We start from the raw sequence: 22,468 nt of genomic DNA on the forward strand, positions 1-22,468 counted from the left end.
CGTTAGCGGTGTTTTACCATCGTTTCTACATCCATCACGTCCCAGAGAAGGTTAAACCAACATCAAACCCAACGTTTGGAGCTTGTAAACTCCACACACCTCTCGTGCAGCACCAGCTGTCTGATGCTGCAGCAGCGTCTATCGTCCCGGCTGGATGAGTGAATTTCTTCATCAGAGTCAATAATCTGCTTCATAATCAGAGTCAGTCATGACCAGACAAAGTCAACAAAGACCAGACCTGCCGGTAATTATACGTTTTATCTACTATTTGTGCTCTTCATGCTGCACGCATCTCCTCTCCCCGACTGGGAGCCTCTCGGCGGGAGGCAATTTTCAAACTCTAAAAACTCCCAAACTTTGCTCAGCCTGAAGGCTCCACATCTCCACTATCTTCTGGTGTAAAGTAGTAACTTCACGAGGGATCATATTTGTAGATGAGACTTGTTAAAGTCAGCAATGAGGCTTTGGCGTTTATAACGAGTAAGTCCCAACACCGACAACAACGTACTGAAACTAGAACCAACATGCATAAACAGACAGATCGGTCCCGCCTACTTACACTGTTGGTCTTTTTTAAATACGCAGTAATCGTTGTCTTTTTCGCTTCATCCTGCATCCTAGCAGCAACCACTTTGGCGCCTCTGGAGTTGGTGTTTGTTTACGTCATGCTGCATTCAATGTAATTGGAAAAAGGAGCTTCAAGCGCTTAACCTCCGATTTAGTTTTCTTTCTGGCCTTAGTGCGGGGGACGTATTGGGATCGATCTGAATCCGGGGGGGACAGATCCCCCCCACCCCCACCCCCCGTCCCCCACCCTATCTGCGCGCCTGTAAAACTACCTGTGAGGATTCCTGTTTTGGTGGAAGTGTTATTTTAAAGCTGAAACTTTCATTGTCTAACAGATATGTGTACCACATGCAAGGACATCTGTAGTAGAGTCAGATGTCCAGTACTACTGGCCCTTGGGAAGGACTCAGCGCTTAACTTAGTGTGGTCCTTGAAATGAATGATATTCATTACTTTGACATGTTTTGCTGTTACAACACAGAGTGGGCACCACGTATCACCTGTAACCCCGGGTTTCCACGGGAGCCGTCAGCAGCACGTTACTGCAGCAGCACGTCTTGCTCGCGTAAGCTGCTGCTTGGCCCTTCCCACGAGACGCGAATCAGCAGGGGAGCAGCTGTCACCGACCGAGCACGAAGTCACACGAGTGACTTCGTCAGTAAACACAACAACAAGCAGGAGAAAACTACAACATGGCTCCAAAATGTTTGTGTTTTATGTTCTGTCCATTTTATAATCGCCAATACGGACCTGAAAAACAAAGGAGACCGCTAGCTAGGTGATAACTTCTCACGGGGACGCACAGTAAGTAACTTTTTTTAAAAGTAAAGCAACCGGAAGGAAGTACGTTCTTTATTCTGAAAATCTCGGGAGCTTCGCTCCGTTTCCGCGTTCGATTTCCTGTCTTTCCTTCCCCAAAAATGTCGAACTTGACCCGTTTCAGAGGCCTCGCGCGTAGAAAATAGAACCGGCGCGTAAAGGCCGCGACATGCTGCTCCTGAGACGCGGCCGACTCGCGCTGCTGACGGCTCCAGTGGAAAAGGTTCTGTTGACCACAGCGGTTCCTATCAGCAGCTATGACGTGCTGCTGCAGTAACGTGCTGCTGACGGCTGCTGTGGAAAGCCGGGGTAACAATGGAGGTATCCAGCACCAAACATGGGAACCCTGTCTTTGTGGTACCATCTTTAATATCTTACATCCTTCCTAACCTCTTCAGAGGTTTTTGCCTTTGACAGAAAGAAAAAACAACCAAAAACTTACAACGGTTAAAGATGACATGCTGCTGGCACCACTGCTTCAGCAAATGTTAGACAAATACAAACTCTTGTGTAATTTCATCTCTACTGATGGAAATGTGAGCTGTCTTTGGTTTAAGTTATATGTGAGCAGAGATTTCTGTCTTCGCCTATAAAATAGTTGATCAGTTTTAAAGCACATCAGAGATCTGGTCAGATTTGCGTAGAATTGCATCATCACACTTCCTGTTGAGGCTGACGTACCAAACCTCATCTCCACCTGCATTTTTCACCTCGCTCCACATCTACTGGACTGGCAGAAGGATCTTTTGTTGTCAACATCAGCATCTTTTTGGATTTACTTAACATCAAATAAAAAAAACTAAATTATAACTGACAGAATTAATGAACATTATGTGAGTTCATAGATTACAAAAGTCTTCCATTTCTACTTAGTCTTTAAAAGATGTTTCAAATGAGGATTTGAACATTTGACATCTTGACCAATGTTGACCTGTGCAGATGTTCAGCAAAAAACTGATGATTTAGGTGTTACTCACACTTAAGGAGTAACCTGTCCAGAATGATCATTTCTACATCTTTTACATGTAGTCTCCTAGTCTCCTACTTCACAACCAAAGCACTAACTTGCTTGTCTAACTTCCAGACCTGCAGGTGAAGAACTAACACATTTTACAAATTATAAACAGGGTGACATTTTTAAGCTCAGAAATGGTTTCAGAGGAAGATGTAGCCTGGCAAAAGGGGCACACGTTACAGCAACTCCCATTAAAACACTAATTAACATTAGTCGCCATTCCAATTAACACACTAGCTAATTAGAAAATAATTAACCAACATAAAAAAATATCACAACTTAATGAGAAAGTGTGTGAGATTAAGATGATGAAACAAGTCCAAGTCCATCATGGATGATTAAGAACGTGTTAGTGATGAGGTGGTGAACTAACCATGAGACGGGGCAAAGGCCAAGAGACCATGTCTACCAGAGCCTAGAAAGCATTAACATAGAGAGGTTGTGAAGCAATTACAGCCGTGTCATCAGCAAATTTCACAATGCACGGACACGTTGGAGAACATTAGTAACTCATTCACTGCCAGCCGTTTCCTCGAAGAAAAAGCTCTTCACTGCAGAATTTTTCAGCGTTTTCACTGTTTTTTGAAGAGTCACAGAACGTTGCGCGCTAGGATGATGTTGACACCAAAACTACCAAAACAACGAGTAGACTCGCCTCTTACATCAGGAAGAATCCGTATGTTTCGAGCATTATTCGTTCTTTCATAATCTGTTGTCAAATTGTGATCGGCAGAAGCTTTTCTGGTTCGTGGCCCCCCTTTTTTACAGCAGCGGCCCAAAACATCTCCTAACACTGGATTTTCTGCTTCCTGACCACGTAACGTGTGACTTACGTGGATGAAGATCGGCTTCAGAGCTGGGATGTTTGTTCTCACGGTGCGGGGGCTCATTCCTACGCCCACACAGTAAAAAAAAAATGCAAATGACGACTTTAGTCATCATTGGCAGTGAATGGATAAAGTGGGAAATGGTCTGTATTTGTATAGCGCCATCTCAGGTTCTACATCCCCCCAAAGTGCTTCACAACACAATCACTCACCTATTCACACAGACCAAACACACTGGTGGGGATGAGCTACACTGTAGCCACAGCTGCCCCGAGGCGCACTGACGGAGACAAGGCCTGCTGAACACTGGCGCCGCCGGTCCCGCCGGCCACCAACATCAGTCGAGAGGATGAGGTTCATAGTTCCTGGTTGAAACAGTGTTGAGCATGAGAAAAGGATGGATCAGCTACTGACTGGCTCTTCCTGAATGTAAAGTGCTTTGTGTCCAAATTTGATGTGTCCTTAGTCCTTCATGGACAAAATGGGAAAAGGCTTATTTCTCAATAATGGCAATGCCTAAACATGGAGGGGAAATGCTAACGTGAGCCAGCTGATACTAAATAAGCCACAAAGTAAAAACAAACACACTGTTGGAGAAAAAATATGGTTCCTTACTTACCCAGTAAACCCAACAACAAATCCAGGTCACCATCAGTCCGTGAAATCATAGTCTCCTTCAGCTAGGATTTGCTGCTAATTGGTTTTAGTTGTTTGCTTCACCTCCAAAGACATTACTCTCCTACTTTTACTTCCATTCTCAGCCATGATGCCAACATTAACTCATTCACTGCCAGCCGTTTCCTGATCACTAACGGCCTTCGCTGCCAGCGTTTCTCACCGTTTTTACTGTTTTTTAAGAGTCACAGAACGTAGCGCGCTAGCATGATGTTGATGCCAAAACAACCAAAGCAAAGAGGAGACTCACCTCTTACATCAGGAAGAAGTCGTGTGTTTCGAGCGTTATCCGTTCTTTCATAATCCGTTGTCGAATTGTGATCAGCAGACGCTTTTCCGGTTCGCGCCTCACTTTTTTTACAGGAACGGCCCAAAACGATCTCCAAACACATGGATGGTCTGCTTCCTGATCATGTGATCTGTGACGTATTTGGATGAAGATCGGCTTCAGGGCTGAGATGTTTGTTCTCTCAGCGCGGGGGCTCGTTCCAATGCTCAAACAGTAAAAAAATGCAAATGACGACTTTAGTCGTCAATGGCAGTGAATGAGTTAAAGGCCAGATTTTTCTTCTTCTTATGCTTTTTATTGACGGCCGGTGAAGTGAATAGGCCAACTGCAAGCTACCACCACAGTGAACAGTGAATGCTGTAAAGCAGGTAGACATCCCAGTGGTGTTCCCACTCAAACCACAAAACTGTTAAGTGCTGTTTCTGATCAGCAGAGGGCTACAGAGTGCCTTCCAATGTGAAGTTGGTCAGATTTGTGGCTCCAAAACCACTGAAACCAGTTTGAAAGCAACATATGAACGTAATTATAACTCAATAAAAGGCAAAACTGCATGGAGGACTCAGCCATCTGTGTCAAACGGGAAAGGCCTATGATAAACAGAGGAGGCCTCAGGTTTCACCATTTAGCACCTACAGTGCAGATCTAAATCTACTTCCAAAACATTTTCAGTCTAGGTCACACCCTTCTGCATTTAATTATAACAGCCATTCCAACACAATAGGTCTTAATGACATCAACAACCTATTGGGGGTAGGGAGGAGGTAGTTGTAACTCGTTGAGAAACCACAGACAGCTGTGTTTGGAAAGTGGCAGAGGTGATGAAGGTGACTGGGACACAGGAGAGATCCCTGTCACAAATAAAGAAAATGCTTTTAAATGAAACTGAATGTGAAAAACTGCAGAGTAACAGACTGAATGTTCAATTCTGTTGTCATTTACAAATGGCATTTAAGGAGTTGTATGCGTGTTCTGTTTGGAGTTAGTGTTGTTCTTGTTTGGAAATGCTTGTTTTCTGACAGCAGCCTTTTCAATCACTTTGGCTACCTTAGCAACCCAAGTCGAACCAGTGTGCTCACAGGACGAGTTCCCTCTGGTGCGCACGCTCTGCCAAATCCTCCAATAACACAAGATCAACCAGCTACAATGTCAGATTCCAATTGGTCACAGCTGTCTTTTATAGGTTCAAACATAAAGTTGTTTCTCCACGGATTTAATTACTAATCGGGTAAAATAATTTGCAGATGAGGAACACGAGTGGATGACTGAGACCTTAAGTGTCGTGGTTCCCCTGTTCTACCATTAGATGCTGTTTGGATGCATGTTCAGATCTCTTCTTATATTTAGGAACGTTCCTACACACAACTACAAAATGGTAAACACCAAACAATTGTTCCTCTGCACCAAATATGCACAGATGTGAGCGAACATTGGGTTAGTAAATGAGGGCGCTGGAGCTCATGCTGTAACTATTGTCCCTATGTGCTGATGACAGAAGTCCTGTTTGTAATCAGATGATAGAAGAATGTGTGTCATTGGCTCCATTTGTTGTGGTAATCTACTGCTGAAATGAACATATAAACAACAACTGAGAATAAAACAAGCAACAGCCAGTTTCCTTGGTGAATATGGGCCCGTGTTTGGAATTCTGCAGAATGTTCAGACACCACTGCTGCTCAGATCTCAGTCCTACCGCTGCTGTGTGACTGGCAGCTATAGCCCCAGGAAAACCCCAGGAGACGCACACACACACACACACACACACACACACACACACACACACACACACACACACACACACACACACACACACACACACACACACAAGCAAAATGCACATGCACATTTATAAGAGATCAAGCCATATTCTCCCAGCAGCAGATAAACAGATTTTTTCACTAAACTCACATAAAAAATAAATAAAGAATACGAGGCACACGCGGACACAAACGTTTGATCATGCACCTCAAGAGGGAACAGCTTGTTGAGGGTTTCTAGGGATCCTGGATGAATTGGTCTCGGCATGTAAACAAAAAGCCCCAAAATGGCTTTATCCAGCAGATCTAGAACCAACACACACACACACACACACACACACACACACACACACACACACACACACACACACACACACACACACACACACACACACACACACACACACACACACACACACACACACACACACACACACAAACACACACACACACACACACACACACAGTCAGTGTCTCATACAGCTTACCAGCAAGCATTTTACGTGTGTGTGTGTGTGTGTGTGTGTGTGTGTGTGTGTGTGTGTGTGTGTGTGTGTGTGTGTGTGTGTGTGTGTGTGTGTGTGTTGGGGGATTTTCTCCTCATTCATCAAATGAGGCAAGATTCGTATTGACTTGTGTGTCTATTAGCAGCTTTAAAGATGGGATTGAAATCCCTAGACTCAACCATTAAATCTGGGAACACACACACACACACACACACACACACACACACACACACACACACACACACACACACACACACACAATGTCAGTGAGGTCATGCAGAAGACAATTACTGAGAGTAATTGCTGCTAAAGGTGGTTCTTCAAGCTACAGAATTGGACTTTCACACAATGTTTCTACAATTTGGGTCCACTTACTTTTAACACGAATGCAGATTTGTTGTTTGTTGGCTTACTTCACACATCGGTGCGCTCTTATTCGGTTTCTTCACAGGTGATTGAGTTTTTACTTTTTGGACGGATGTTTCTAGAAATAATCTTTTCATCTTCTGTACATTTTTTTTAAACTTCCTCAGTTTTTCATCAGTATGCCTTGTTTACAAATACATCTGTGTGTGTGTGTGTGTGTGTGTGTGTGTGTGTGTGTGTGTGTGTGTGTGTGTGTGTGTGTGTGTGCGCGCGTGTGTGTATTAGGGGATGTGTCGTGTCAGTAATACTTCTATATGGGCGAGTCCGTAGATGGACTCATGTATTTACCAACATTATTGCCACACTAGCCTTTCACATTGATGACATCTGTCCTCAGAACAGGATGCTTTCCTTGCATATAACTCGAGTATGACCGAGGTGAGGATGGTATTGGGTGTTTTTTTTTCCTAATTATTTGTCAACCTTACCAGATTTCCCAAAATTTTACCCCCATCTATGAAATGTAAGCCTAGCTTTGTTAACTAGAAATATTACTGTGGTTTGGAGGAATTACATCACTAAAACTGGTGTGTGTGGGGAAATCGTGTCAAAGTGAACACACAGTGTATTCACTGTTTTCTGTGGTTTGACACAAGTAATACTGTTGATGTGGCTTAGAGATCAGAATTAGACATTAGCACAAAAGAAGTGTATTAAACTGAGTTTAGTCAGTTACTGAAGAGCAAAGCTACACACAGCCTGCAACTGCACCAGACTGAAACAATGAAGGAAAATTAAGAGACAAACAGAACAAACCTTCCTTTTCTAAGAAACACTACTTATCGTTACTCCTGCAACAGCCATGCACACACAAACAAATCATACTCTGAGTCAAATACACCTTAACGCTGCTGCTGATTGTGTGTTGCTGGTTTGTTTATTAACTCTCTGATTGAGCAGCTCTGCCTTCCACAGATTGGATGACCTTTCCAGATTCTTCTGTCGAGTCTGTTAAGTAGATCTGATGGTGAATGCGACTCAACGAGACAATACTTTATTCTGATTGTTTTTGAATGAGGAAAAAGCCGGCGTTATGCGTGCATGTGTGTTGTTGTTTGTACACACTCACCTCACCTTCATTGGCTCAATTGAAGCCTCATCTCCATATAGTTTGAATGCAATTACATCTGAGCGCAGTGCTGAGTGCCTCTATATGATTGTGTTTGGATAGTGAGTGTGACTAGTTGTGTTTGTGTGTGCATGTGTCTGAAGCAATCTATGGTCAATTTGTATGTGTGTGTGGCTTTATTGAAACATTTGTGCAGGCTCGATGGGAGTGAGTGTGTGAGGGGGTAATTTGTTCAAGAATGAAGCAATTCCTGCTAAATTCATGTGTGTGTGGTGATATTTGTACGTGTGAATTCATCGGTACATCAATGCTCATGTAACGTGTAGTTGTGTGGCAGCATGTTCAGATGAAAGCCAGTTAGCCACTAAGTGTGCAGGATTAGAGCGGAGCATGCTTCTAGTGGCTTCTTGGAAGCTTGCAAGGTTTTAAAAGATAAGTCCATCAAAATGAGGAGCTGCTACAAGCAGCCAAATCACACCGAATATCACACTTAAACATAAAACTTTACCCCATCACCCACAAACTCTGCTCCCTTTAAGCAGCCTCACCGTTTTACGTCCTTACATTCAATGTGTCTTGCTGTATTGTCATCATTTCTACTGTTCAGCTCACATAAACTACAGACTTACAGTTCCGTACAAACATGTAATTATGTTATCCATTTTCTTTTTCTTTTTTTACACAGTTTTGAAAAAAAAAATCTATTTTTGCTAAACTGTATAAGAATAACAAGAAAATGGATAATGAAGATAAACAGATTAAATATTATTATGTTTTCACGTGGGTGGGGGCACCAGAGAACTGGAAACGTGACGGCTGTTTGTGGTGTGCTAGCTGTTCCTGGAGCTGCTCTGTTGTTTACCTGTTAGCGTTCGAACTCTTGGGTTGAAAACGTTTGCCCTGTTACTTCAGCTTCAAAAGGGAAAAGTAAAGAGGTATGGCATTAACCCATACATTTAACCCTCCCACTGTCCTAATGGGTGTGACCCCGCGAGGGAAACTGACCATTGAGCAGGGTTGATGGTTCATCCCTTGGGTCCATGTGGCAGGGGTAAGAAGTGAGAACCACCTCCCCCCTGCCACATGGACCTCAAGGGATAAACCATCAACCCTGCTCAATGGTCAACTTTCCTTGTGGGGTCACCCATAAAGGCAGTGGGAGGGTTAAATGTTGTCCAGTTGTGTTCTAAGGTAATGAGGGATGTACTGATGCAACCTTCTTCCAAACTCGTGTTTAAAGTTGAGTATCTGCTGAGTACCGATATTTAGTACCAATTCATACCATTGGTGTAAATCATGGTAAGTACAACATAAAAACGTTTAAAAATGTTGCTTTGCTTTTGTCTGAATCAGACAATAACTTTCCAAAAGCAGACCCTATAGGATGTAAACATGTCCTACATGCCCTACATGTCCTGTAGGATGTAAACATGTCCTACATGCCCTATAGGATGTAAACATGTCCTACATGCCCTACATGTCCTGTAGGATGTAAACATGTCCTACAAGTCCTATAGGATGTAAACATGTCCTGCATGTCCTACATGTCCTGTAGGATGTAAACATGTCCTACCTGTCCAACGTGTCCTGTAGGATGTAAACATGTCCTACATGTCCAACGTGTCCTGTAGGATGTAAATATGCCATACATTTCCTGTAGGATGTAAACATGTACTACATGACGCGTAGGATGTAACATGTCCTATATGTCCGACATGTCCTGTAGGATGTTAACACGTACTACATGACCTGTAGGATGTAAACATGTCCTACATGTCCTGTCGGATGTAAACATGTACTACATGTCCTGTAGGATGTAAAGATGTCCTACATGTCCTACACGTCCTGTAGAATGTACACATGTACTACATGACCTGTAGGATGTAAACATGTCCTACATGTCCTGTAGGATGTAAACATTTCCTACATGCCCTATAGGATGTAAACATGTCCTGCATGTCCTACATGTCCTGTAGGATGTAAACATGTCCTACAAGTCCTATAGGATGTAAACATGTCCTGCATGTCCTACATGTCCTGTAGGATGTAAACATGTCCTACCTGTCCAACGTGTCCTGTAGGATGTAAACATGTCCTACATGTCGAACGTGTCCTGTAGGATGTAAATATGCCATACATTTCCTGTAGGATGTAAACATGTACTACATGACGCGTAGGATGTAACATGTCCTATATGTCCGACATGTCCTGTAGGATGTTAACACGTACTACATGACCTGTAGGATGTAAACATGTCCTACATGTCCTGTCGGATGTAAACATGTACTACATGTCCTGTAGGATGTAAAGATGTCCTACATGTCCTACACGTCCTGTAGAATGTACACATGTACTACATGACCTGTAGGATGTAAACATTTCCTACATGTCCTGTAGGATGTAAACATTTCCTATATGTCCTGTAGGATGTAAACATGTCCTATATGTCCTGCATGTCCTGTAGGATGTCAATATGTCCTACATGTGCTGTAGAATGTAAGCATGTCCTGTAGGATGTAAACATGTCCTACATGTCCTGTAGGATGTAAACATTTCCTACATGTCCTGTAGGATGTAAACATGTCCTATATGTCCTGTAGGATGTAAACATGTCCTACATGTCCTGTAGGATGTAAACATTTCCTACATGTCCTGTAGGATGTAAACATGTCCTATATGTCCTGCATGTCCTGTAGGATGTCAATATGTCCTACATGTGCTGTAGAATGTAAGCATGTCCTGTAGGATGTAAACATGTCCTACATGTCCCACATGTCATGTAGGAAGTAAGCATGTCCTGTAGATTGTAAACATATCCTACATGTCCTATAGGATGTAAGCATGTCCTGCATGTCCTACATGTCCAACGTGTCCTGTAGGATGTAAGCAGCATCCTACATGTCCTACAAGTCCTGTAGGATGTAAACATGTCCTACATGTCCTGCATGTCCTGTAGGATGTCAATATGTCCTACATGTCCCACATGTCATGTAGGAAGTAGGCATGTCCTGTAGATTGTAAACATATCCTACATGTCCTATAGGATGTAAGCATGTCCTGCATGTCCTACATGTCCAACGTGTCCTGTAGGATGTAAGCAGCATCCTACATGTCTTACATGTCCTGTAGGATGTAAGCAGCATCCTACATGTCTTACATGTCCTGTAGGATGTAAAAAGCATCCTACATGTCCTACATGTCCCGTAGGATATGAATATTTCCTATATGTCCGACATGACATGTAGGATGTAAACATGTACTACATGACCTGTAGGATGTAAACATGCCCTACTTGTCCTGTAGGATGTAAACTTGTCCTACATGTCCTACATGACCTGTAGGATGTAAACATGCCCTACATGACCTGTAGGATGTAAACATGCCCTACTTGTCCTGCAGGATGTAAACTTGTCCTACATGTCCTACATGACCTGTAGGATGTAAACATGCCCTACATGTCCTGTAGGATGTAAACATGTCCTACATGTCATACATGACCTGTAGGATGTAAACATGTACTACATGACCTGTAGGATGTAAACATGTCCTACATGTCCTACATGACCTGTAGGATGTAAACATGCCCTACATGTCCTGTAGGATGTAAACATGCCCTACTTGTCCTGTAGGATGAAAACTTGTCCTACATGTCCTACATGACCTGTAGGATGTAAACATGCCCTACATGTCCTGTAGGATGTAAACATGCCCTACTTGTCCTGTAGGATGTAAACTTGTCCTACATGACCTGTAGGATGCAAACATGTACTACATGACCTGTAGGATGTAAACATGTCCTACATGACCTGTAGGATGTAAACATGTCCTACATGTCCCACATGTCCGGTAGGATGTAAACATGTCCGGTAGGACGTAAAAATATCCTACAATGTCCTATAGGATGTTAACATGTCCTGTATGTCCTGTAGGATGTAAACAGCATCCTACATGTCTTACATGTCCTGTAGGATGTAAACATGTCCTACATGTCCTGTAGGATGTAAACATGTCCTACATGTCCTGTAGGATGTAAATTTGTCCTACTTGTCCTACATGTCCTGTAGGATGTAAACAGCATCCTACATGTCCTACATGTCCTGTAGGATGTAAATTTGTCCTACTTGTCCTACATGTCCTGTAGGATGTAAACATGTCCTACATGACCTGTAGGATGTAAACATGTCCTACATTTCCTGTAGAATGTAAACATGTCCTACATGTCCTGTAGGATGTAAACATGTCCCACATGTCCTGTAGGATGTAAACATGTCCTGCATGTCCTGCAGGATGTAAATATGTCCTGTAGGATGTAAACATGCCCTTCATGTCCTACTTGTCCTGTAGGATGTAAACATGTCCTGTAGGATGTAAACATGCCCTTCAAGTCCTACATGTCCTGTAGGATGTAAACATGTCCTGTACGATGTAAACATGTCCTGTAGGAAGTAAACATGCCCTTCAAGTCCTACATGTCCTGTAGGATGTAAACATGCCCTTCATGTCCTACTTGTCCTGTAGGATGTAAACATGTCCTGTAGGATGTAAACATGCCCTTCATGTCCTACTTGTCCTGTAGGATGTAAACATGTCCTGTAGGATGTAAACATGCCCTTCATGTCCTACATGTCCTGTAGGATGTAAACATGCCCTTCATGTCCTACTTGTCCTGTAGGATGTAAACATGTCCTGTAGGATGTAAACATGCCCTTCATGTCCTACTTGTCCTGTAGGATGTAAACATGTCCTGTAGGATGTAAACATGCCCTTCAAGTCCTACATGTCCTGTAGGATGTAAACATGTCCTGTACGATGTAAACATGTCCTGTAGGATGTAAACATGCCCTTCAAGTCCTACATGTCCTGTAGGATGTAAACATGCCCTTCATGTCCTACTTGTCCTGTAGGATGTAAACATGTCCTGTAGGATGTAAACATGCCCTTCATGTCCTACTTGTCCTGTAGGATGTAAACATGTCCTGTAGGATGTAAACATGCCCTTCATGTCCTACATGTCCTGTAGGATGTAAACATGCCCTTCATGTCCTACTTGTCCTGTAGGATGTAAACATGTCCTGTAGGATGTAAACATGCCCTTCATGTCCTACTTGTCCTGTAGGATGTAAACATGTCCTGTAGGATGTAAACATGCCCTTCATGTCCTACTTGTCCTGTAGGATGTAAACATGTCCTGTAGGATGTAAACAGCATGCTACTGGACATGAGTAAACTCCAGAAAAGTCCGTCAGATTATAAAATGCACAAAAACCTTTTTTTGTTTCAGTCTGGGAAAAAACTGATAACATCTTCTAATTTGGAAATACTGACAACGTAAAACACAAAACACCCACAGGAGAGAGCATGCACATGCTCTGATGGCCCGATCACCGGACACACGGCGGCGTTTTGAAGCAGATGGCAGCTTGTTAATCAACTTCCACAAACAATTAAGACAGATTTTCACCTAATTTACTCACTGACAACTCAAAAAAAAAAAAATCTGGTAAATATAACACACTCAACCTGGAGGTAAGTGGAGAAAATTTAGAAAATTTCCAAATATATATTGACGAGGTTTTTGAGATTTTTGTCATGGGACCAAACAAAGCAGCAGCAGCTGAGATGGAAACACCTGGGACCAAGAGGAGCCGTCCCCAGGACTCACCCGAGGCCTCATCTCCCCATAAGGATGTCTTAGATTGATTACAGTCCATAGATAAACGGCTTCTGGGATTTGAGGGACGACTCCATCTGCTAGAGGTGCTTCATAAGGAGTTCCAGGACCTCCGAACATCTCTAGAGTTTAGCCAGGAGCAGGTGGAGCGGCTCGCGGCTGAGAACGCTGCCGGAATCGGTTTCCTCCTTGACTGCAGGATTAGATTGGATCTCCTAGGACAACAAAGTTCTAAAGGAGACGGTTCTGGATCTCCAATCACGCAGCATGAGAGATAACCTGGTGTTCGCAGGCTTTCCAGAGCAGACTGGAGGAGAAGCGGAGGATTGCGAACAAACCATCAAGAACTTTCTCCACACCCACATGACGATACCTGAGGAAACGGTTAAAAACATCACCTTTTGTCGGGTACATCGCCTTGGAGCAAGAAGAACAGACAGCAGAAGATCTCGTCCCATCGTGGCAAAATTTGAGCACTTTAAGGAGAAAGATCTTGTTAAAAGCCGCGGAAGAGAGCTTAAAGGAAAATACATGTACTACATGACCTGTAGGATTAAAACATGCCGCGCGCGCGCACACACACACACACACACACACACACACACACACACACACACACACACACACACACACACACACACACACACACACACACACACACACACACACACACACACACACACACACACACACACAGACTCCATACGCAGTCACACGAATAAGTAGCCTAAGGCATTTCATTGCACAATCGAAACACTGTTGGGCTTGTCTTGTTACTATTATTATTATTATTATTATTATTATTATTATTATTATTACTATTATTATTATTATTATTATTATTATTGTTATTATTATTATAGTTTTTTATTATTATTTATTTATACTTGATCATTATCAGCATTAATATTTTTATATTAATGTCGTAGGAAAAATAATAAATAAAAAATATATTGTTTTTGCTACTATTATTGTTATTATATTTAATGTTGCAAATGATAATAATGATTATAATAATGCCCTTATTATTTACTCTATTATTTACTATAAGAATAATGTATGTGTTTAATTACTTATTTTATCTCATACACATGAAGGCATCATATTTTAGCTACTCACACACACATATATGGGTGCACTAAGGTTTGTCTCATGGAACATACATGGGGCTGGCTCTAGAGAGAATTGATTAAAATTTTTTGATCAGTTAAAAAGAGTGCAAGCAGACATAATATTATTACAAGAGACTCATAGATCTGCCACATCTGCAGATTAACTTAAAACACCTGAGTTTCCCAGCATGTTGTCTGCCTGCTAGAACTCTAGGCAAAGAGGTGTAGCTATTTTAATACACAAAAACATTAATTTCACAGTACTGGACACAATTTCAGATCCAGAGGGTAGATTTATAATGTTAAAAATATCTGTACAAAACCAAAGCTTATTTATCGTCAGCATATACTGTCCAAATATTGATGACCCTCCATTCTTTCATAATTTTTTTCTCTGTACTCTCCGAAAACTTGGACTGTCCACTTATACTTGGAGGTGATTTTAAATTTTGGATGGACACTTTAACAGACAAGCTCAGTACAGCTGGGACTCAGCGCAATTGGCAATCCACTAACATAGTTAAACAGTACATGAGTCATTATGGGCTTTGTGATGCATGGCGATCTCTTCATCCTAACCGTAGAGAGTATACTTTTTTCTCACACGTCCATCACTCTCATTCACGTTTGGATTATTTTCTAGTCAGCAACTCATTGTTGGCTGACATTTCAGACACTGAGATACACCCCATAGTTGTCAGCGGCCATGCTCCGGTTTCCATAACTCTGGTAAATAATAAGACAATCCCACCAAGCAAAAACTGGAGGTTTAATACATCACTGCTTAAAGACGAAGGTTTTATAGATTTTTTTAAAAAGGAGTGGGCTTTATATTTAGAACATAATGACCTGCCTGGAACATCAGCATCTATTCTCTGGGAGGCAGGAAAGGCAGTGATGAGAGGTGAAATAATCTCTTTCTCATCACATAAGAAAAAAATGAAAACAAACGTATTCAGGAGTTAGAAAAATCATCAAGTCTTTAGAGGCATCCACAGAAGAAGTGTTAATGAGTAAATTACGTAAAGCTAAATTAGAACTTCATGGAATTATTGACAAAAAGACACAATTTTTAGCAAAAAGACTACGAATAGAAAACTTTGAACATAGTAATAAATCAGGTAAATTCTTAGCTAGCCAGTTATAAATAAATAAAGAGAAAACTACCATATCTGCTGTTAAAGACTCAACCGGGAATATAGTTAATGACCCTGAAAGAATAAACAACACCTTCAGAGACTTTTACAAAACTTTGTACTCACCACAGATAAACCCATCAGATAATGAGATCAATGAGTTCCTTGGCAGGATAACACTTCCTAAATTATCAGACAGCCAAGTTACAGTCCAGGACTCGCCACTAACATCAGCGGAGGTCCAGGAAGCCCTTAAATCCATGACGAATAGGAAAGCTCCAGGTCCAGACGGGTTCCCAGTAGAGTTCTACAAAGAATTCTGGATCATTCTGGCTCCAATATTTTTCAGAATGGTGAGGGAAATCGAAGAGAGCGGCAGATTACAGCCTAACATGAATTCAGCCAATATTAGTCTCTTGTTAAAACCAGGCAAAGACCCAGCATTTCCAACCAGCTATCACCCAATTTCTCTTATTAATGTTGATCTCAAAATAATTTGTAAAGCCCTGGCCAAAAGATTAGAGAAGGTAACCCCCTTCATAAATACACCCTGACCAAACTGGGTTCATTAAGGGTAGACAGTCATCCACAAATTCGCATAGATGACTTAATTTGATAGATTTCTCTTACAGTAGAAACATAGAAACTAGTATATTATCTCTAGATGCAGAAAAGGCTTTTGATAGAGTTAACTGGAAGTTCTTATTTGCAACTTTACATAAGTTTGGGTCTGGGAACTTCTTCATAAACTGGCTACAAACATTATACAGTTCACCAACTGCACGTGTCAGGACGAACGACCAAATATCAGCTAGCTTCTGTCTTCAGAGGGGGACCAGGCAGGGATGCCCACTCTCCCCCTCACTGTTTGCAATGTTTATCGAACCACTAGCGGCAGCAATTAGGCAAACAACAGGTATTAAAGGGATAAAGTGTAAGAAAATAGAACATAAGATCAGTCTTTATGCAGATGATGTTTTACTCTTTCTCCAGAATTTTCAATCCTCTCTCTCATTCAATAGAACTGATAAACTCTTTTTCAAACGTTTCAGATTACTCTATAAACTGGTTAAAATCCACAGTTCTACCAATTAATTTCTCATTCGTCAATTTGCTTAATACACAATTGGAGTCAGGGAATATCACATGCCTGGGAATTAATGTCTCTCCCAAGCTGGCAGATCTAACCAAACTAAACTACATCCCACTTTTAAAGAAAGTGGAAGATGATCTTGCAAGATGGAAATCCTTACCGATATCACTCATGGGGAGGGTTGCTACAATTAAAATGATGGTCTTACCCAGAATAAATGACTTATTCGCAATGATCCCAAACAAACCACCAGCTGACTGGTTTAAATCTCTGGACTCCTCAATTACTAAATTCCTTTGGCAGGATAAACCTCCACAAATTAGCTTAAAAATGCTTCAGAAGACCAAAGACAGAGGAGGACTGGATTTACCCAACTTTTATTATTATTTCTTAGCCAACAGGCTCCAATATATACCAAGATGGTTGCAAGATAACCCACTAGGTGAGTCCTGGTTAGATATAGAACAGACACTTTGCAATACGATAGAGCTTTCAGACTTACCATTTATTAGCTCAAGCATAAGAAAACATGAAGGCTTCAAAAGTATTAGTATCAGCACCTCTCTGACAGCATGGTGGGAGTATCAAAAAATGACAAAGTCTTCACTAGTACCATGCAGACGCACACCTATCTGGAATAATCCTGACATTTTGCATAATAACCAAATGATGAACCTTCCGGACTGGAAAAACAAAGGAATCCTATTGCCATGGTCTGCGTCTGCCCCTTCCTTCGTGTGTCTCCTGATGTTTCTCCATCCTCTCTAGATTCCCTTCTGTGTCTCATAGCGCCCTCATGTGTCCTTTGTTTGCATCTCAATTATGTGTCTTATTTTTGTAGCCCTTTAAAGTCTATTCCTCCCAGGTCCTGTGTCATTCATTCATCCCCAGCCCTCCAGGTCTTCCTTCACGTGTTGTAGCTCCAGCCTCTTTGTCCCCAGCTCGATGGGTGTGTGTGCCATTCCCCTGCTCAGTGTTTGTGTGTGTGTGTGTGTGTGTGTGTGTGTGTGTGTGTGTGTGTGTGTGTGTGTGTGTGTGTGTGTGTGTGTGTGTGTGTGTGTGTGTTACGTGTCCTGCCCCAGTTGGTGGTTTGTGTGTGTGTGTGTGCAAGGGATAAAGTGTAAGAAATAGAACATAAGATCAGTCTTTATGCAGATGATGTTTTACTCTTTCTCCAGAATTCTTGATCCTCTCTCTCTCATTCAATAGAACTGATAAACTCTTTTTCAAAAGTTTCAGATTACTCTATAAACTGGTAGTATACATACACACCCTATTCACCTTGGTCTGCCTTAGTGTTCGTGGCTCCCGGGTAAGGGGGTTTAAGATTTTTGGCGTCTGCTTGATCAATTCCGGTGGCTGCCTGGTGGGGTCTCGGTCCCTGGGCTCTGCTGGGTCCCCGGCGGGGGTGGTCGCCCCTGGGTCCCGGGTCGCTGCGTCCCGGGTCCCTGGGTCCCAGGCTCGGCCGACTAGGGGGTGGAAGGCTGGGGGTGGGCCTGTGGGCTTGCCGCTGAGATCTCCAGGGGCTCTGCCGGCTGCTGGTTGTGGCCCCCCGGGGCGATCCTCTGTGCCTCTCGAGGGGGGCGGGGGCCTTTCTGGTTGCAGTCTCCTTGGGGTTCCTGTGTTCTGGGGCAGCGCCTGGATCTCTGGGACTTGGAGCTCCCCCCGTCTCCTACACATCTTTGGGGGGGGAGATCTGTGGTCCCTCACACTCTATTGGACGCTCTTATAGAGAAACCTTACATAAACAAGTGCGTGTACACACACAGGTGCTCACATGGTGCTCTCAAAAGTATGGGCTTGGGCACGTTCAACACATCTTAAGGCTGTCGTTGCCACTACATGCACTATGATTTATTATCGTGTGATTGTTCAGTTAAACAATGTTGATTTTATATTTCATCATCAGGCTGACGCAGTGATAGCTTGCTCCTGATGTATTGTTGTGTGTCCCATTTTTCTGCTCTCTCTCTTTCTGCAGGTCTAGAAGCAGACTCTTGTTCATTATTGTTTATTTTTGTGGAACCCCCCGCCTACCCCACTCTCTTCCCACCTTTTGTCTTTTCCTTTCCCTTTCACCTCTGTCTCCGTGTCTGGTCGGAAATACAACACATTCAAAAACAATAACGATAAAGTTTTAAGTATCAGGCGTGACATTAAAAGCAGACGCTTTGATGCTCCACCTGAGAGTAAATCTGTAAGGCTTGTCACCAGCATTCAGACATCAATTCTGTTTGCTTCACAGAAGGACAGGGCACGGTTAAAAAAAACACCCACATTCTGTTAGCACGGGGTTTGGGGGCCACAAAGAGGGGACCCACCGGCTGCATATTGAGGACCACTGGCCTAGAAGGTTTCAAAGTGCTCTATGTGATGCACCTGCTTTCCATACAAGCCTCATAGAGCTCACTACTTTCTGATTAGTCTGTTTCTCAGTGATTAGAATAGAATAGAATAGAATAGAATAGAATAGAATAGAATAGAATAGAATAGAATAGAATAGACTTTTATTAATCTCACAGTGAGGAAATTCATGTGCTACAGCAACACATATAATTAAAGAAAAGAAAGGAGAAAATAATAGCAAGATTACAGGTAAACACACACACACACACACACACACACACACACACACACACACACACACACAGTTGTTCTTATATATATATATATATATATATGTATGTATGTATAAATCAACCACTAAGAACAACAACTAAAAAGAATACTTGTGTTTCCAGCCTTATCCAGCATAATGAATACAGACATACTAATGTTCATCAGGTATCGAGTACTGAACACAAACTGAGTATTGCATTGATGTTATTGTGTACCAGGGTAATGCCAGTATCAGTTAAAATGCAGAGGGGATGAATTAGACCCAAACAGTTGGATCTTTGATGTTCTGTTGGTTATTCTAAAGCAGCCATTTGATTTAAAGCGTTCCAGTATCTCTTCTAACTGTTTTTTTATTGTGGCTGCGGTTACATAAAATGTGCTACAGCTTTGGGAGCGGTGATCTGCACCGACCAATACATTTATTACCGTTACTTTTCAGCTACTACTTCTACCTCACCATAACCAAATGGTACTTTAATGGTTTGAATACATTTACTTTCACAGCACATCTTGGAATTGTTTACATGGGTGATGGAATAATGGAGGAGGAATACAAGCAGGTTATATAATAAAAAGACAAGATATGGGTTTTTACAAATGGAATGAATGTAAAGAAAAAAGCTATTATTTAAGGTGATCATCTACAGACTGTAATGGTGGAATTTCTTGTGTTTACCAGGCAGAGCTGATGGTCAGTCAGCAGGAAATGAAACGAGCTGCTCTGGAGAAGATGACAGTTCAACTGAGCAGTCTGAAGTACCCCTCATCACCCCAGAGGTACGACAACCAGCTGGCCCGGAGCAACAGGTACGCACAAATACATTCAGAAAAACACATCTCATCAACTCTTTCACTCATTATGTCTGCCATCAAACAGATGTGTGTGGAATCCCTGAAATCCTGTCTGAATGTTGTTCGAACCGAAAGCTGCGACCCTTTCTACAAGTGTGTGTATGTGAAAGTAAGGTAACATATCATAGATACGTTTACAACGACAAAAGATTTTCATTGGACATACGTATGTTTATTTAGGAAAAAACAAACATAAACAAGACAAACAGTCAAGAAGAGATGTGTAGTGGCCACACAGTATGCTTCAGATTCAGGGAGCTTCTTTTATCTGCATACACACAAGTCTATGTTTCCATGTTTTACACAGATGTGCGTGTGTGTGTGTGTGTGTGTGTGTGTGTGTGTGTGTGTGTTAACTTTGCCTCAAGTGGGAGAAGTTCAAGCATCCTGGAATCTTGTTCACAAGTGAAGACAGGGCAGGGCACAGAATAGATTGATGAATTGGGGCTTTGCTAGCAGATCGAGGATTTACGGATTTGAGGAAGTTTATTGTCAGCGTAATCCATACAAAGAAATTCAGTTTGTTATGCCTAAAAGAAAAACTGAAGAATAAAAGTAGATTATAAACCTCTGCTGTTGACATTTAAAGCAGACCTGGCAGGCCAGTTTGTTTTATTTATTCATTTCATGGTTTGATTGTTGTCACTGATGGGGTTCACTGAATGGGTATTACCAGGAATACTGAAGGGGTGGATGGAGGTGTAGTCCTGAATGAAGAATGTAACGTGAACCAGGCCAAGTACACAGCCCTGCAGATCTCCTGTATTCGTTATTTTACTGGACGACTTCAGGTTCTTTATCCTGTTGGGCGGATTTTCAAGGTGAAGAAGCTGAAGCAAAATCAAGTCTTTCAATTTGCTTTGTTCTCTCACATTTGTTCATGAGATTTGAACAGAGCATCTTTAGACATGTTCCATTACGGGAACTTTGGGTAAATTGATAGGCACTTAACATGCGCGTGTCTCCCCTTGACCGGGCTGGCCGAATGGCTGTTTTTAGGAAATTTCAGAGTACCTGATCAGAGGTAGGTATTCGGAACGGCCGGGTGGAGTAGCTGAGCGGTCCCTTTGGTAAACTCACAATGAATGTGTTTACATGCAGCCAGTAACCCTTTTAAAACCCGAATATTCACAATAACCCGGTTCCGCAGGTCCATGTAAACACCGCCAAAAACCCGGATATGCTCATAACCGGGTTTTTAAAAACCCGGTTACTACACCTGGGGTAACCCTTTTCTAACCCGAATGTTTGGTCGTGTAAACGCATATCGGGATATCCCCATCAAAGTGTGTGTTCTGCGCATGCTCTGTTCGCAAGGAATCTTGGTCTTTTGAGTAGCGAGACGTCTTGTATGCGCCAGAACACCGGAAGTAAACAACAAGTTGGGAGCAACATGGCGAGTCGCGGCACAGCACCACACTTTTGGAGTGACGAGGAAACTAAAGCGCAAACAAACGCGGTCGCTATCTCTTCCGAACTGGGAAACATGTTGTTGTTTTCACGGATACCAGAACAAGAAGAACCGGACATGACTCATATTGCTTCTGGATGTAGTCCATACGTCCTGACGCTACCCCAACGCCCGCATTTAAATCGGGTTATGCAAGTTAGAGGTAACTCTTTCTATTTATGCTTGTAAATGGGTTATTATGATCAACTCAGAAACCCGAATACCGACCTCAACCCGATCATAACCCGGATATTGGCTGCATGTAAACGTAGTCACTGATTGGTTGTAACTCAGAAGGAAACGACATCAGCAGACGTTGTCCAAAACAACCAGCATTAGTAAAATTAGATGTGCTGGTGAAGCAGACTCAAAGTGAAAGAAAATAAGCACAGATCACACTTAAAATTACCAGAAAAAATGGTTGAATTCCCTCACAGCTGTTACTAAATTCCTGATACCGGAAAACATAGGGAAATCCCCCCACAACGACTTACTGCAATTAACGAGGCTTTGTTGTCCCACACAGCGCCGTAAAAAAACAACACTTCTTCTGGTCATTCAACGCCACATTTTAGGGAGCTCTTAACA

General features: G+C 42.3%; 1 protein-coding gene across 1 annotated transcript in view; it reads left to right on the plus strand.

Annotated features, from left to right (window-relative positions):
- Positions 1-22,468, plus strand: part of akap6 (A kinase (PRKA) anchor protein 6) — a 348,892-nt gene that overhangs the window by 162,132 nt on the left and 164,292 nt on the right. The window contains exon 14 of the mRNA XM_054734609.2: positions 20,258-20,385. Within this exon, the coding sequence (XP_054590584.2) occupies positions 20,258-20,385 (128 nt within the window). The remainder of the gene's footprint in view (positions 1-20,257; positions 20,386-22,468) is intronic.

Source organism: Nothobranchius furzeri, chromosome 18 (genome assembly GCF_043380555.1).
Source record: "Nothobranchius furzeri strain GRZ-AD chromosome 18, NfurGRZ-RIMD1, whole genome shotgun sequence".
Classification (NCBI taxonomy): Eukaryota; Metazoa; Chordata; class Actinopteri; order Cyprinodontiformes; family Nothobranchiidae; genus Nothobranchius; species Nothobranchius furzeri.